The 16,793-nt window shown below is 39.4% G+C and overlaps 1 protein-coding gene across 1 annotated transcript in view; it reads right to left on the bottom strand.

Annotated features, from left to right (window-relative positions):
- Positions 1 to 16,793, bottom strand: part of LOC128644718 (integrin beta-5-like) — a gene marked incomplete at its 3' end in the record, with an annotated part of 82,543 nt that overhangs the window by 23,941 nt on the left and 41,809 nt on the right. Inside the window, exon 3 of the mRNA XM_053697238.1 lies at positions 15,268 to 15,475. Within this exon, the coding sequence (XP_053553213.1) occupies positions 15,268 to 15,475 (208 nt within the window). The remainder of the gene's footprint in view (positions 1 to 15,267; positions 15,476 to 16,793) is intronic.

The raw sequence follows: 16,793 nt of genomic DNA, 5'->3' as shown, positions 1-16,793 counted from the left end.
GGCTGTGATTACATAGGCTTGTCAATAGCCTAGTCTCCAGTATAGACACTTTCAGTATAAATAGTGATTCCACAGGCTAAATCAGTCATTTCAAATGCCGAAATAGAGGTAAAGGAGCTACTTGAAAACAAGTTAATACACTCCAGCGGGTAAAATGGATGATGGAGAACAATTTAGAAAGGGAAACTCCTCTTTGTGTGTGTAAACTGTCCCTTTATTGAGCAGTATCTGCATGAGAAACATATGTGCATATAGATAAATTAACCATACAATAGGAATAAAAGAGATACCAACATATCTTATCTCTAAAAGATCTCCAGTAATAAGGAAAATACAGAGAGATCCTGCATGAGTGCATTTGGATTAAACATGCAAAGTAATATGAATGAAAGGTATATACCTAGATGAGCATATATTATAGTATTAAGTACTTCAAAGTCATAGAACATATAATGTGTTGCATATCTACAAAGACAGAATACTTCATTAGCACTATTATATTAAAGTACTCCGATTACCAGAAGATATTTGGCATAGAAATGCTAGCCAAACTATGTAATAAAACTGAACATACCGCAATATGTAGTGGTGGTAGAACTATAACAGTAAATCACTCTGAATACCAAACTACAATCGCTAGAAAAACAAATTTACTGAATTTCACATACGTTAATATACAGTAGTATTAGACTTATTACAGTAATCCAACTGATTACAGAAATATAAAAAAAGGTAAAAAGAATGCTAAGAAATCAATCAACTAAATCCTACAAAAAGATGCAGAATATGAACATTGATATAGGAAATAACACTTATTACGCACCCTTATCAGTAGATAAAAAACATAAATTATGCTTACCTGATAATTTAATTTCCATCGTGGGGAGGAGAGTCCACTGCTTCATTCATCACTTGTGGGAAACAAGAACCTGGCCACCAGGAGGAGGCAAAGACACCCCAGCCAAAGGCTTAAATACCTCCCCCACATCCCTCATCCCCCAGTCATTCTGCCAAGGGAACAAGGAACAGTAGGAGAAATATCAGGGTATAAATGGTGCCAGAAGAACAAAAATAAATTTAGGTTCGCCCACCGGAGAACGGGCGTGTGCAGTGGACTCTCCTCCACGCGATGGAAATGAAATTATCAGGTAAGCATAATTTATGTTTTCCATCTAAAGGGGAGGAGAGTCCACTGCTTCATTCATCACTTGTGGGAACAAATACCCAAGCTCTAGAGGACACTGAATGAAGTAAATGGGAGGATAAGGAGGCGGTCCCTATACTGAGGGCACCACAGCCTGCAGAACCTTCCTCGCCGAAGCAAAAACGTAAAATTTGTAAAATTTTGCAAAAGTATGTAAGGATGCCTTACAAATCTGCTCCATAGAAGCCTCATTTTTAAAGGCCCAAGAAGAGGCCACAGCTCTAGTCGAGTGAGCCGTAATCCCTCTAAGGAGGCTTGTGTCCCGCTGTTTCATAAGCCAGACAGATCATACTCCTCAACCAAAAAGAAAGAGAAGTTGCAGAGGACCTCTGCGCCTTCTAGAGCACACAACGAATAAAGACCACATCTGTCTGAACTCCTTAGAAACATAGATATTGACGGCAGATAAGAGCCATAGGCCCAGCAAGTCTGCCCGATATTGCCTAACAGTATAAACTTATCTAGTTTGTAGGATAGCCTTATGCTTGTCCCATGCATTTTTAAAGTCCCCCACAGTGTTTGTCGCTACTACCTCTTGAGGAAGTTTATTCCATAAATCAATCACTCTTTCTGTAAAGAAGTGCTTCCTCAAATTAATCCTGAATCTACTACCCTTTAGCTTGAGATCATGATTGATTGTTCTTGAATTTTCCATTTTATGTAAAATACCCACAGCCTCAGTTTTACTAAGCCCTTTAACGTACTTGAAAGTTGCTATCATATCACCTCTTTCCCTTCTCTACTCTAAGCTATATATATGTAGGTCATTGAGCCTATCCTGGTAAGTTTTATTTTTTAGACCATGGCTTTGTGGCTTCAAGGCCCGAACCCCATCCAGATTATGAAGCAACCTCTCCTTTAAAGAGGAAGGGTTAGGACATGAGGAAGGAAACACTATTTCCTGGTTATTATGACTCAACACTACCTTGGAAAGAAATCCCAAACCAGTTCGCAGAACGGCTTTGTCAGCATGAAAAACAAAGTAAGGAGGCTCAAATTGTAAGGCCGCCAACTCAGAGACTCTGCGTGCCGATGCAATAGCCAATAACAACAGGACCTTCCATGAGAGAATCTTAATGTCCAGGGCATGTATAGGCTCAAACAGAGCCCTCTGCAAAACCTTAAGCACCAAGTTTAAGTTCCAGGGAGGAGTCGGATTCCTGAAGACCGGTCTAATCCTTACCAGAGCCTGAACAAAGGAATGAATGTCAGAAAGCTCCACAAGCTTCTTATGCAACAGTAAACATAAAGCCGAGATCTGTCCCCTTAGGGAACTGGCGGCAAGACCCTTATCCAGACCATCCTGGAGAAAGGTCAAAATCCCAGATACCTTGACCTTGTGCCATGGGTATCCTTGTTCCTCACACCAGGACAAGTAGGTCCTCCACACCTTGTGGTAGATGCGTCTAGTGACCAGCTTCCTAGCTTGAATGAGAGTGTCAATCACTCTCTCCAAAAAACCTCTTTTGGCTTAGACTAGGCGTTCAATCTCCAATCGATATTTTGATGTAGAAAAGGACCTTGAACTAGCAGATCCTTGAAAAAAGGCAACTTCCATGGCGGATAGGACGACATCGCCACTAGATCCGCAAACCACGTCCTCCCCCACCATGACGGAGCAATTAGAATAGCCGAAGCTTGCTCCTGCTCTATGCGGGCCACTACTCGAGGTAGAAGAGGCAACAGTGGAAATATGTAGATTAGGTTGAAGTCCCAGGGTACCGCCAAGGTCTCAGGAAGGAAGTCCCCTAAAATCAAATGGCCAGGTCGGGTCCACCAAGACAAGGACTCCCTCACGGGTCAGTCCAGAGATATCTGTTGGGACAAATCTGCATGATCACCATTCCATTGTCTCAACATGCACAGATAAAGAGGTCTGAGATGGAACCTAGCAAAGGGGATGACATCTATGCTGGATACCATGAGCCCGATTACCTCCATACACTTGGCCACAGATACCCTGGAGGATGTCTGCAGGGCTAGAGAGTTGGACGCAAGCTTGCAACGTCTCTGGTCTGTCAGGAATATCTTCATTGCAGAAGAATCTAGTATCATACCCAGGAACTCCACCCTGTTGCTGGGGACCAATGAACTCTTTCCTTCGTTTATCTTCCACCCATGGGACCGAAGTAGAAGGAGTACAGCTCTCGAATGATCCTCCGCCAGACTGTAGGATGGAGCCTGGACCAGGATATCATCCAGATACAGAGCCACTGCAATCTCTTTGGCTCTCTCTACTGTGAGAAGAGCTCCCAGAACCTTTGTAAAGATTCTTGGGGCCGTCGCAAGACCAAACGGAAGGGCCACAAACTAGAAGTGCTGGTCCAGGAAGGCAAACCTTACAAATTTGTAGTGATCTTTGTGGATTGGAACATGAAGGTATGCATCCTTCAGGTCTATAGTCGTCATGAATTGCCCCTCTTGAACCAGGGGCAAAATTGACCTGATCGTCTCCATCTTGAATGATGGGACTGACAAAAACTTGTTTAGGGCCTTTAGGTCCAGAATTGGATGAAACGTGCCCTCCTTCTTTGGGACCACGAAAAGGTTTGAATAATACATCAGACCTCTTTCTGCCGGAGGAACTGGGACAATTACCCCGAGAGTTAAGAGATTCCTCACACACCCTAGGAAGGCGTCTCTCTTTTCTGGTCTTGAAGAAATGTTTGACAGGAGGAACCTGCCTCTGGGCAGATACGATTTGAAACCTATCCTGTACCCCTGGGTAATGACCTCTAGGACCCAAGGGTCTGTAACGTCTCCCCTCCAGACCACCGCAAAAATATATAGTCTGCCCCCTACCTGGTCTAAGGACGAGTTGGGGGCCACCCCTTCATGCCGACTTTGACTCTGTGGGCTTCTTGTTCTCCTTGGACTTGTTCCAAGATTTTGCTGGCTTCCAAGATCCCTTGGATTGCTCATATTTTGTGGAAGGCTGCTGGCGCTGAGACTAGTCTGCACAAAAGGGATGAAAAGTAGATCCCTTAGGTTTGGCTTTCTTATCCTGCGGTAAAAAGGCACCCTTGCCACCCGTGACTGTAGACATGATAGAATCCAGGCCAGGGCCAAACAAAACCTTCCCCTTGAATGGTAGGGAAAGCAAGCGACACTTAGACGTCATGTCAGCAGACCACGATTTTAGCCACAGAGCCCTGCGAGCTAAAATAGAAAACCCAGACGTTTTAGCATTCAAGCGAATAATCTGCATGTTAGCATCACAAATGAATGAACGTGCTACCCTTAAGACTTTGATTCGATCCAAAATCTCATCGAGGGGGGGTCTCCACCTCGACCATTGCTGATAGTGCATCACACCAATAGGTAGCCGCACCAGCCACCGCAGTGACTGCCGCCGCCAGTTGGAAAACAAACCCCGTCAGCTGGAACATCTTCCGCAACATGAACTCCATCTTTTTATCCATGGGTTTCTTAAAAGAGGAGCTATCCTCAAGCGGAATGGTCGTTCTCTTAGCGAGCGTGGAGATAGCACCATCCACCATAGGGACGGTTCCCCACAGTTCAAACTGCGTGTCCGGAATGGGGAAAAGCTTCTTAAAAGAAGACGAGGGAGGAAAAAGGGACGAACCCAGTTTCTCCCATTCATTTTTAATAATGTTCACCATTTTGATAGGAACCGAGAAGGCCTGGGCACTACCCTGTCCTCGTAAACCCTATCCAGTTTAGGGATCGAAGGTTCTGTAACCTCCAGCGTAGCAAGCACTTCCTTCAGCAGGAAACGCAAATGCTCCATCTTAAATTTGAAATCTGGTTCCTCCGCGAACGGAGGCCTAGAAGTAGCCGATTCCGACCCAGAAGCGACATCCTCTGATAAGTCGGAGTTGTCCTCCTCAGAGGATAATCTGTCCGAGATATCCAGTGGAGTTGAAGACCCCTGAGACGGATAGCAGTGCCGTACCTTCCACTTGCACTTAGGATGACGAGTTATCTCATTTATGGCGCAGGAACCCGCCGTCTGCAACTGATCGGCAAAGTCAGGAGGCCAAAGGACCCCTCCCACGGGAGGATTAGTAGTGCCCTGGCGAACTGCTTGTGTAATCGAGATGCTTGTAGGGAACGCACCTCACCGGACGGAGAACCCTCAGAGGTGGACGGCTCAGTCGTACTAAATACTTAATTCTTTTTTGAAGTAGTAATATTGTCATAACATGTGGAACAGAGTTGTAACGGCGGTTCCACTGGAACTTCCGAACAGTATACACAGTTAGTAGGTTTAGATAAAGAAGGAGTATCCTCCAACATATCAGAGTCCTCCATAGCTTGCGCCTTTATTACGGACCTAATTTTTTATTAAATGGCACCTTTATATCCCAATGGCAGGGGCACTCACCACCTCCTATGACCCGGACTACAAGAAACAGCTTTTGTCTCCTCTGAACACAGGTTGAGAAAGAGGAAGTAACTGAGGCCAGACCGAGTCACATGGAGTGCCATGTAGGACCGCCCCTGCACTGAGCGAGAGACGCGCCAAAAAAGCCCCCCTCAATCTCTTTCTAACTGTTCCACACTGACAGAGCCTCATCTCCCACAAGTGCAGCAAAAAACACAATAAGCATTATTATTTATATTAAAATTCCCCCTGTTCCATAACCCCCTTCCGAGGCTATTACCCTAGATTCTATACAGGTAAAAAGGAGTCACACTGTGACCCTGTCTTCTTGCGTTATCACATATATATATATATATATTGAAACAATCTTACCAGAATCAACGCCGTGGAACAGGAACACGGCCCTTCAAGTGTGGCAGGTTAGTAGCATCGCTCCTGACATGGACTTGAGAGAATAAAAGCAGGCAGCGAAACTCGTCAACACTGATTGCTTAAGGAGCTGTTAATATGAGTCGGGATGGTTTCGCAGAAGAACTCTCCCTGCACCTCCAGACTCTAACTTTCACCCATGCTATCGCTGAGAGGCTGACAGGACTTCTTAAAACTCCAGTCCCATAGCGAAGAGTACTACCCTCCTTAAGAGACTACTACAAATCTTCCGACACTTCTCTGCCAACCTCCTGTGATGAAAGGCAAAGAATGACTGGGGATGAGGGAAGTGGGGGAGGTATTTAAGCCTTTGGCTGGGGTGTCTTTGCCTCCTCCTGGTGGCCAGGTTCTCATTTCCCACAAGTGATGAATAAAGCAGTGGACTCTCCTCCCCTTTAGATGGAAATGTCAACAAGGTGTACATCAACAAGAGTAGCATTAGCTCTATTGTAGAAATCTATATATATACATATATACACTGATAGTATGAAGTAGGATTAGCTGTGTTATAGTAATATACACTAATTACAATAATATAACCGGATATAAGAAATATCCTAAAGTAACCTCTTACAAGTAAAGTCACACACCATTGCACCGCAGTGTATAGCAGAAGTACAAGATACTTGATATGCTGCAGTAACCACACACACCTGCACAATTATACCTGTGTGTAGCAGTACTACAATATATGGGATATCCTGTAGTATGCTCTCCCAAATAAAACATTGCACAGCAATAATAACTCAAGGGTGTACAATTGTGCATCAAAATATAACCATAGTAAAGTTACAGTGGCAAGACACAACACCACCCATTACAGAGATGAAAAACAAAAACAGACAAACAGAAATAAATACATGAACAGTATTGAGATATTTTATCTGAGGCAAGTAGCCAGATGGGAAATAAACCCATAGATAATACACACTCATACATCAGTCTTCTCCATAATAATATCCTGCAATAGTGCAACATGAACACAAGTCTAAGCACTTCAGATAAGAAGATATAGAAAAACCAGGCAGATTAATGCGGCATGCAAGGAAAACCAAAATTTAAAAAAGTTGTCAGCGTAGCCTTTAATTAATAGAACCCAGTATACTGTACCTAAATAAGTGTCAGAAGCGTTGGAAGTGACAGAAGCACTGTAGGAATAGCTGATAAACCGCTCACTATGATTTCCAAAGTGATTTGTAATACAAACAATATATATGTCCACCGGAATAAAAACCCTTTGCTCATGATTTAGGGCAATATTACCCCTCCGGTGAAACAAGCAGTGAATGCGCTTGTAGAGAGACACCACCAAAGTGAGGGAAGAAGAGAAGGCAGCACCTTGTTGCTGAAGTCTGGTTCTGATGCACATATACATACAGTATATCACTTGTGTGAGAAATGAGACATGCAGGTACTGACCAAGTTACCCTATAACAAGTGTAATGTCAGTAAGCTCAGCCTGTAACGATATTCTAAGGCTGTAAACACAGTGAATTACTCTGCTGCTGTAGTCTAGCTATGCCTCACATATACATTTAGATCCTGTGGGCTAGGCGAGACATTTGATGTACTCTGTTCTAACCCTTTGATTAATCTTGAGAATACAGTAGAGAGCCCATCCTGCCCTGTTACTAACAGAGTACATCAGTTGAGTATGGTCAAAAGTGGAGGAGACTAAAGGAACTTCTCAGCAACACCCGTGGCAGACTTGTGACCTCAACTCCATAGAGAAGATTTACATTGTACAGCCAAGTACTCTTTTTTCCCCCTCTCTTCTAGGAATCATTCATTAAAGGGACATTATACATTAGATTTTTCTTTGCAAAAATGTTTTGTAGATGATCCATTTATATAGCCTATACAGCTTTTTTTTTTATATAGTTTTGCTTATTTTTAGATAACATTGCACTGATTTTCAGACTCCTAACCAAGCCCCAAAGTTTTAGGAAAATACTGATATATTCCTACTTCAGCTTGCTCCTGTTTGTGTAAAGAGTCTTTTCATATGCAGAGGAAGGGGGAGTGTCTGCTTTTTTTGCTATAGAACCCCTTGCAGTGGGTGTTCCAACTAACCTTTTCAACAGTGCTAAACCCTGAGCTTCTAAGTAAGGCCCAGATTACAAGTTTTGTGTTAGAGGCTGTGCGGTGCTAACGAGCAGTTTTCCCTCAACGCTCACTTACCTACAGCGCTGGTATTATGAGTTTTGAGAAACCCGTCGTTAAAAGGCAAGAAGTGAGCGTTGAGCAAAATTTTGCTCATTACTGCACTCCAATACCAGCGCTGCTTAAGTCAGCTGTGAGCTGGTGTAACATGCTCGTGCACGATTTCCCCATAAGAATCAACGTGGAGAGCCGGCTGAAAAAAAGTCTAACACCTGCAAAAAAGCAGCGTAAAAAAAACTCCTTAACGCAGCCCCATTGATTCCTATGGGGAAATAAAATTTATGTCTACATAGGGTGACGATATTTCTGCTTTAAAAAGGGACACATATGAAAAATACATATGTCAAGGCTGTTTTCAGTGCTGTTTAAAGATATAAAAACCCTTACATATGTATTTTTAATGTGTCCCATTTTAAAGCAGCAATATGGTCACCCTATGTCTACACCTAACACCCTAACATGAACCCCGAGTCTAAACACCCCTAATCTTACACTTATTAACCCTAATCTGCCACCCCCGACATCGCCGACGCCTACATTATACTTATGAACCCCTAATCTGCTGCCCCCAACATCGCCAAACCCTACATTATATTTATTAGCCTCTACTCTGCCGCCCCCAATGTCGCTGCCACCTACCTACACTTATTAACCCCTAATCTGCTGCCCCCCAACATCGCCACCACTATAATAAACATATTAACCCTTAAACCGCCGCACTCCCGCCTCGCAAACATTAGTTAAATATTATTAACCCCTAATCTGGCATCCCTAACATCGCCGCTATCTACCTACATTTATAAACCCCTAATCTGCAGCCCCCAACGTGGCCGCCACTATATTAAAGTTATTAACCCCTAAACCTAAGTCTAACCCTTAACCTAACACCCCCTAACTTAAATATAATTTAAATAAATCGAAATAAATATTCCTATCATTAATAAATTATTCCAATTTAAAACTAAATGCTTACCTGTAAAATAAACCCTAAAATAGCTACAATATAACTAATAGTTACATTGTATCTAGCTTAGGGTTTATTTTTATTTTACAGGCAAGTTTGTATTTATTTTAACTAGATAGAATAGTTATTAAATAGTTATTAACTATTTAATAACTACCTAGTTAAAATAAAGACACATTTATCTGTAAAATAAAACCTAACCTAAGTTGCACTAACACCTAACACTACACTATAATTAAATAAATTAACTAAATTAAATACAATTACCTAAATTAAATTAAAATAGCTAAAGTACAAACCCCCCCCACTAAATTACAGAAAATAAACAAATTACAGATATTTAAACTAATTACACCTAATCTAATAGCCCTATTAAAATAGCCCCCCCCCCCAAATAGCCCCCCCCCCCAGCCTAAACTAAACTACCAATAGCCCTTAAAAGGGCCTTTTGCGGGGCATTGCCGCAAAGTAATCTGCTCTTTTACCTGTAAAAAAAAATACAAACAACCCCCCCAACAGTAAAACCCACCACCCACACAACCAAGCCCCCATATAAAATACTAGCTAAAAAAACCTAAGCTCCCCATTGCCCTGAAAAAGGCATTTGGATGGGCATTGCCCTTTTGCAAGCCCAAACCCCTAATCTAAAAAATAAATCCAACCAATACACCCTTAAAAAAACCTAACACTAACCCCCTGAAGATCGACTTACCGGGAGAAGTCTTCATCCAAGCTGGGCAGAAGTGGTCCTCCATACAGGCAGAAGTCTTCATCCAGACGGCATCTTCTATCTTTTTTCATCCGACGCGGAGCGGGTCCATCTTCAAGACCTCCGACACGGAGCATCCTCTTCATCCGACTACTAAAGCTGAATAAAGGTACCTTTAAGTGACGTCATCCAAGATGGCGTCCCTTAGATTCCGATTGGCTGATAGAATTCTATCAGCCAATCGGAATTAAGGTAGAAAAAAATCCTATTGGCTGATGCAATCAGCCAATAGGATTGAAGTTCAATCCTATTGGCTGATCCAATCAGCCAATAGGATTGAGCGTGCATTCTATTGGCTGATTGGATTTTTTCTACCTTAATTCCGATTGGAATCTAAGGGACACCATCTTGGATGACGTCACTTAAAGGTACCTGCATTCTGTTTTAATCGTCGGATGAAGAGGATGCTCCGCGTCGGATGTCTTGAAGATGAACCCGCTCCACGCCGGATGAAGATAGAAGATGCAGTCTGGATGAAGACTTCTGCCCGTCTAGAGGACCACTTCGCCTGGCTTGGATGAAGACTTCTGCCCATCTGGAGGACCACTTTGCCCAGCTTGGATGAAGACGTCTCCCGGTAAGTCGATCTTCAGGGGGTTAGTGTTAGGTTTTTTTAAGGGTGTATTCGGTGGGTTTATTTTTTAGATTAGGGGTTTGGGCTTGCAAAAGAGCTAACTGCCCTTTTAAGGGCAATGCCCATCTAAATGCCCTTTTCAGGGCAATGGGGAGCTTAGGTTTTTTTAGATAGGTTTTTATTTGGGGGGTTGGTTGTGTGGGTGGTGGGTTTTACTGTTGGGGGGTTGTTTGTATTTTTTTTTTTACAGGTAAAAAAACTGATTACTTTGGGGCAATGCCCTGCAAAAGGCCCTTTTAAGGGCTATTGGTAGTTTAGTTAAGGCTAGGGGTTTTTTTTTATTTTGAGAGGCTTTTTTATTTTAATAGGGCTATTCGATTAGGTGTAATTAGTTTAAATTTCTGTAATTTGTTTATTATTTTCTGTAATTTAGTGTTTTTTTTTGTACTTTAGCTAATTTAATTTAGGTAATTGTATGTAATTTATTTAATTGTATTTAATTTAGTTAATTTATTTAATTATAGTGTATTGTTAGGTGCAATTGTAACTTAGGTTAGGTTTTATTTTACAGGTACTTTTGTATTTATTTTAGCAAGGTAGTTATTGAATAGTTAATAACTATTTAATAACGATTCTACCTAGTTAAAATAAATACAAACTTGCCTGTAAAATAGAAATAAATCCTAAGCTAGCTACAATGTAACTATTAGTTATATTGTAGCTATCTTAGGGTTTATTTTACAGGTAAGTATTTAGTTTTAAATAGGAATAATGTAGTTAATGATAGGAATTTTTAGTTATATTTCTTTTAATTATATTTAAAGTTAGGGGGTGTTAGGGTTAGACTTAGATTTAGGGGTTAATACATTTAATATAGTGGCGGCAAAGTTGGGGAGGCAGATTAGGGGTTAATAAATGTAGGTTGGTGGCGGCGATGTTAGGGATGGCAGATTAGGGGTTAATAATATTTCTGTAATTGTCCAGTTCAGCAGATTAGGGGTTAAAATTTTTCTTTTAGTGTTTGCGATGTGGGAGGGCCTTGGTTTAGGGGTTAATAGGTAGTTTATGGGTGTTAGTGTACTTTTTAGCACTTTAGTTAAGAGTTTTATGCTACGGCGTTGTAGTGTAAAACTCTTAACTACTGACTTCAAAATGCGGTACCAGTCTTGACAGGAGAGAGTGTACCGCTCACTTTTTGGCAGACTCGTAATACCGGCGCTATGCAGGTCCTATTGAAAAAAAGAGGATACGCAATTTACGTAAGTAGATTTGCGGTATTTCCAAGTCTGGCCAAAAAAGTGAGCGGTACACCTGTACCTGCAAGACTCGTAATACCAGCGGGCGTTAAAAAGTAGCGTTGGGACCGGCTAACGCTGCTTTTTAAGCCTAACGCAAAACTCGTAATCTAGTCGTAAGTTTTTAAACGGTTTTATGCTGGATATTTAGATCAGTATCTTTGCATATTATTCTTTATAGTAGTGTCTATTACATGCAGTTAAATGAAAATTGGTGTATACTATCACTTTAAAGGGAAAACAGATTAAAATCCAATAAGTACAACGCACTTCTGTCTTTAAAGGGACAGTATACACCATTTTTTATATAACTGCATGTAACAGACACTACTATATAGAATAATATGCACAGATACTGATCTTAACATCCAGTATAAAAACTTTTAAAAACTTACATAGAAGCTCCCAGTTTAGCACTGTTGATGAGGTTGACTGGGACTCCCAGTGAAAGGGTCTGGAAAAACAAAAGGAGCAGACACTCCCCCTACTAATTCCCTGCATATGAAAAGACAGATAACATAAACAGGAGCCAGCAGGAGTCTGTAAACACATGTATACATCTGACACTGTGGGGCTTGGTTAGGGGTCTGAAAATCATCCCAATGTTATTATAAATATAAGCAAAACTATACTTTAAAAAAAAAAAAAAAAAAAAAAAAAAAAAAAAACACTCCCAAATGGGCAATATAAATGGATCTTCTACAAAAACATTTATGCAAAGAATAATCTAGTGCACAGTGTCCCTTTAACTGTTTTTCAAGCCCCCAGTCCTATTCTGGAAGCATATGGATTTACTGACTGCACACGCTTGAGTGACAGGGAAGCAAGTGTACCAATCAGCAGCTCAGCCTGCTCCAAGTTCTGCATCAAAGACTTGCAAAAGATGAAAATCATGGAGTTGTAAAACACAATTATATTACAGCAGAAGTATACTGTATACTCAATCTTTTTATAAAACATATCAAGGAAAACTATTCAAACAAAAATGTATATTGCATACTTAGGTATGCATTGCCCACTGTCTACAAAAGAATAAGCTATCTGGAATTTGGAGGCACTTTATAAAATATGGTATTAATGATACATAATATTAATAAGAATAATACAATTAAAGGGTGTAGAATGATCCCCTCTTCAAAAAAAAGTAGTTATAAGTAAATACTTTGCACTGCATATTCAAAATACACATATTATGTGTGCATATTACATGTAACTATTTCAGATACAAATGCTCATACATTTATAGTAATTGGTTGCCCTGGGGCTGTATTAAAAATAAACTCCAATTCTCATGGCCTGACCATCACAATGATGCAACTCATGGCTTGGGGCTGTGGACATTTAGTGACACAGCAGCTGTGCAGAGTGACCTAGAAACTCAGACAATAGATTTACTTTCCAGAGCTCAAAGGCTGATCAGTCGTTGTTATAGGTTTTTAACAAGAGCTTTCCATCAATCAACAGTAAATAAAAGGTAGACATTAACATTGTCCTTATTACAGTTTACCAAAGATAATACATTCACTATTTAATCATCTGCAAAGCTATTCACATTTAGTAGTGTTGAATAGGGTTTAACAGAACTTTTAAAATATTTCTTTTTAGAATTGTGGGGCTATGGGATAGATTTAAGCATATTTACCATGGATTGTTTTCTAGATGCACAAAGAATGCTAAATGGATTTGTTTAAAAATTATATTTTACTCTTACAACAAAAACACCAAGTTCCAGAATAAAATTGCAATCAACATGTGCACATAAAAACAGATACAAATATAATCAAATGATGCATTGAAAAATAGATACAATAGATACTAATGAAGACACAAAGAATACTGAAAGGAATGGAAGTCCAGGTTGCGGATCAAATCCCAGAAAAATGATCAGTCTTGGGTGTGGGCCAAAAAAAATCCTGTGTTTTGAGCAAAATTTTATTTTTAAACAAATCCCTTTACACTTATATTTTAGCATTCTTTGCGCATCAAGGATTTACTTATTAGATTCAAGTCCTTTTATTCTTAGGTGAGGGAGAGCCCTAATTATCCTGTTTGTTAATATAAGTTATTCTTTTGCGCTGGTCATTTAATTTGTTTTTACATGGATTGTTTTCACCCTGTAACCAGGGCTAAAGATGTAATCAACTGGACTTTGGGCTGTATATATTTCCCCCTCTATAGGCACTAGGTTTGGAGGTCTGAGCTTAAAGGGACAGTATAAAATAGTATTTTTCTTAATGTATTTCCTATTACTTTTTTTTTACCAGCTGCAGAGTATAAAATGTATGAGAATTAGTTTAAGGTTTATTTGTGTATATGTATTAGCTGGCCTTGCGTTTTGAAGCCACAACCTAATAAATGGGTTGAGCTTGTAGGTATAATCAGATCTCATTACTTTATCACATTGTGTACATATACATGCTTCTTTATTTTATATCTGTCCATAAACCAAAGACCAATACTTGGAGAGAACAATGGAAAATTAACATTTTATTACCTTATCTGTTCTATACCTCACTGGGAGTGCAATTCCTTCTGGCTATGGTTACACAGCTTATCTATAGCTTGGACCCAAGGCCAGAAACTTTCATAATAGGTGGGGATACCAGAGGCTAAATCAACTATCAACTATTTTTTTTTTACTTTTTATTTATTGGTTTTAACAGAAATACAACATAACATTTTAAGCAGTACTTAAGCAAAATTAATGAGGTCTAATATTCTATAGAAGATGCAGTGACTTATCCAAGGACATAACATTTGAACTAAATAAGATAACAAAATAACAAGCATCCTTGTTCAGTTTTCCGAAAATTACTCTCTGGGAGGCAATAATGAATACATTGTAAATCAACCTTTCTTGGAAAACATGGCTCTCCGCTCTAAGCCAGAGTTGAGCCAAAAAGAAAAAAAGAAAGTCAAGAAAGGAGAGAATGTAACCTCATTCCCATTATTTACAATAATTATTGAGACCCCCCGTTCACTACCCTAAAAAAATATATATATGATTACCAGACTCCCAAAATTACTATTTCTTTAAAGGACAGTCAACTCTAACATTTTTATTGTTTAGAAAGAGATAACGCCTTTATTACCCATTCCCTAGTTTTACACAACCAACATTGTTATATTAATATACTTTTTACCTCTATGATTACCTTGTATCCAAGTCTCATTTGACAGACCCCTGATCACATGACTTTATTATCTATTGACTTGCATTTTAACCAATTAGTGCTGTGTCATCCACAACCCATGGGCGTGAGCACAAAAAAGCATAAGAGGCTGTCTGTAGTGGCTTAGAAACAGGCAGAAATGTAGAAGGTTTAAATGTTATAAAGCATATTAATATAACAATGTTGGTTGTGCAAAGCTTGGGAATGGGTAGTAAAGGCATTATCTATCTTTTTAAACAATAACAATTTTGGTGTTGACTGTCCCTTTAAGCTGTGTTTTATGCTTGTAAGTGGCAGATAAATAATGACTATGCCACTGATGTAGACACAAACAGGTTGCACACTCACCTGGCCGGAGAGATAGGGAAAGGCTCTGTGGGGTCATCTGTATAAAGTCAGAGGCTGAGGAGCCAGATCCTTTGCTACTAAGTGGGAGGTTCCTAGTTATAGAGACGTTACTTCCAGGGTGCTCTATATATTTCAGTGAGCAGCCTTTACTAACGAGATTTTCCACAAAGTCACATCTGGACGTTGTTGTCCTGGAGCTGCCAAACTCCTAGAGGGACAAAGCGGAAAATTTACATTTTATATAATATTTTTTTTTTATTGATTCTCTAACAAATATCAAAATATAAAATGGTCACACGATATCATGAGAGGGATACACAAAACAATTAATGTTAAAAAAGAGAAAATAAAGGTAAGATTACAAATGAACAGTAAATGTCTATTTAGATTCATCACAGTTTATATAATAAATTAGGGAAACTCAGAGGAAGTAATCTACTATATTATTTAATGGCAAAAAAAAAAAAAAAAGTTATCAACGGACCAGCTAGAAAAATAAATTAAATACAGTATATATAGTAGCTGTTTTAGTCCAGAGAGTATTGTTTCAGACTAGAGAAAGGAAGGAATTCTTCCGAAAGCTTGTCACCTTATAAATGTATAGTTAGTCCAATAAAAAAGTTTCATTGCTCAATGCAATACTATTGTTATTTGGATATACAGTATATATCTTTTTTGTGGGGGTACCACCTCTGCCAACTCAAATTTGCCCATTTGCGGGAGTGCCATAAAATTAGCGCTCCACTTCTAATCTAGCCCTTAGCAAATAAATCAACAAAAATTAACAAACAAAATTGTTCTCCTTACATGAACATCCATTTTGCAACCCTCCTCCCGAGTTTTAGTTTAAAGCACAACAAAGAATAAAATAATCTTTGCATCCCTTTAAAAGAATAGTCTAGTAATGTGATATTAGGGAAGCATAATATTTAATTAAAAGATAAGAAAATATTGTGAAACCAGTGAGGATTTTTGTAACATGATGTGGAGTTTTGAAAGAGAAAGAGAGTGAAATATATATGAATGTGAATTTATTGTGAAATGCTTTGGTGAAGGTTTTAAATGAACCAAAAAGATAGCATTGTGAATGCAGAGAAGGAAACCAGCATTCAGAAATCCATTAAATATAAATCTATTCACAGAACCAAAAGCCCTGAAAGTATAGCTGTAGAGAGCAGTACAGACTGCTGGGAAAGAAAAACATTATCTTCTAATACTGATGGTGTCTCTTTTCTGCTTTGAGAACAGCACACTAACTTTCTTTGTAGTAAAATGTATTTTTTTTACACTGTTATTCAGTAGCACACAGTGTCCTTTTCTTTTAATTTACAAGGAACCATCTTTTACCTGAAGGCTAGTGAATGATTCTCCTATTTTAGAATTAGTTGCTTTCACAAAATCACTCAAGCCTAACCTCAAACCAATTCCAGTGCCACGTACTTGTTTAAATATAATTATCTGTCAGGTCCAGGACCTTAACTTTACCTTTAATAATAGTTTTAAAAAACAGAGTTCCCAAGTATCCT

The sequence above is a fragment of the Bombina bombina genome, unplaced genomic scaffold (genome assembly GCF_027579735.1).
Source record: "Bombina bombina isolate aBomBom1 unplaced genomic scaffold, aBomBom1.pri scaffold_1176, whole genome shotgun sequence".
NCBI classification, from domain to species: Eukaryota; Metazoa; Chordata; class Amphibia; order Anura; family Bombinatoridae; genus Bombina; species Bombina bombina.
The sequence above is the reverse complement of the archived record's forward strand: the minus strand, read 5'-3'. Positions and strand labels throughout refer to the sequence as shown.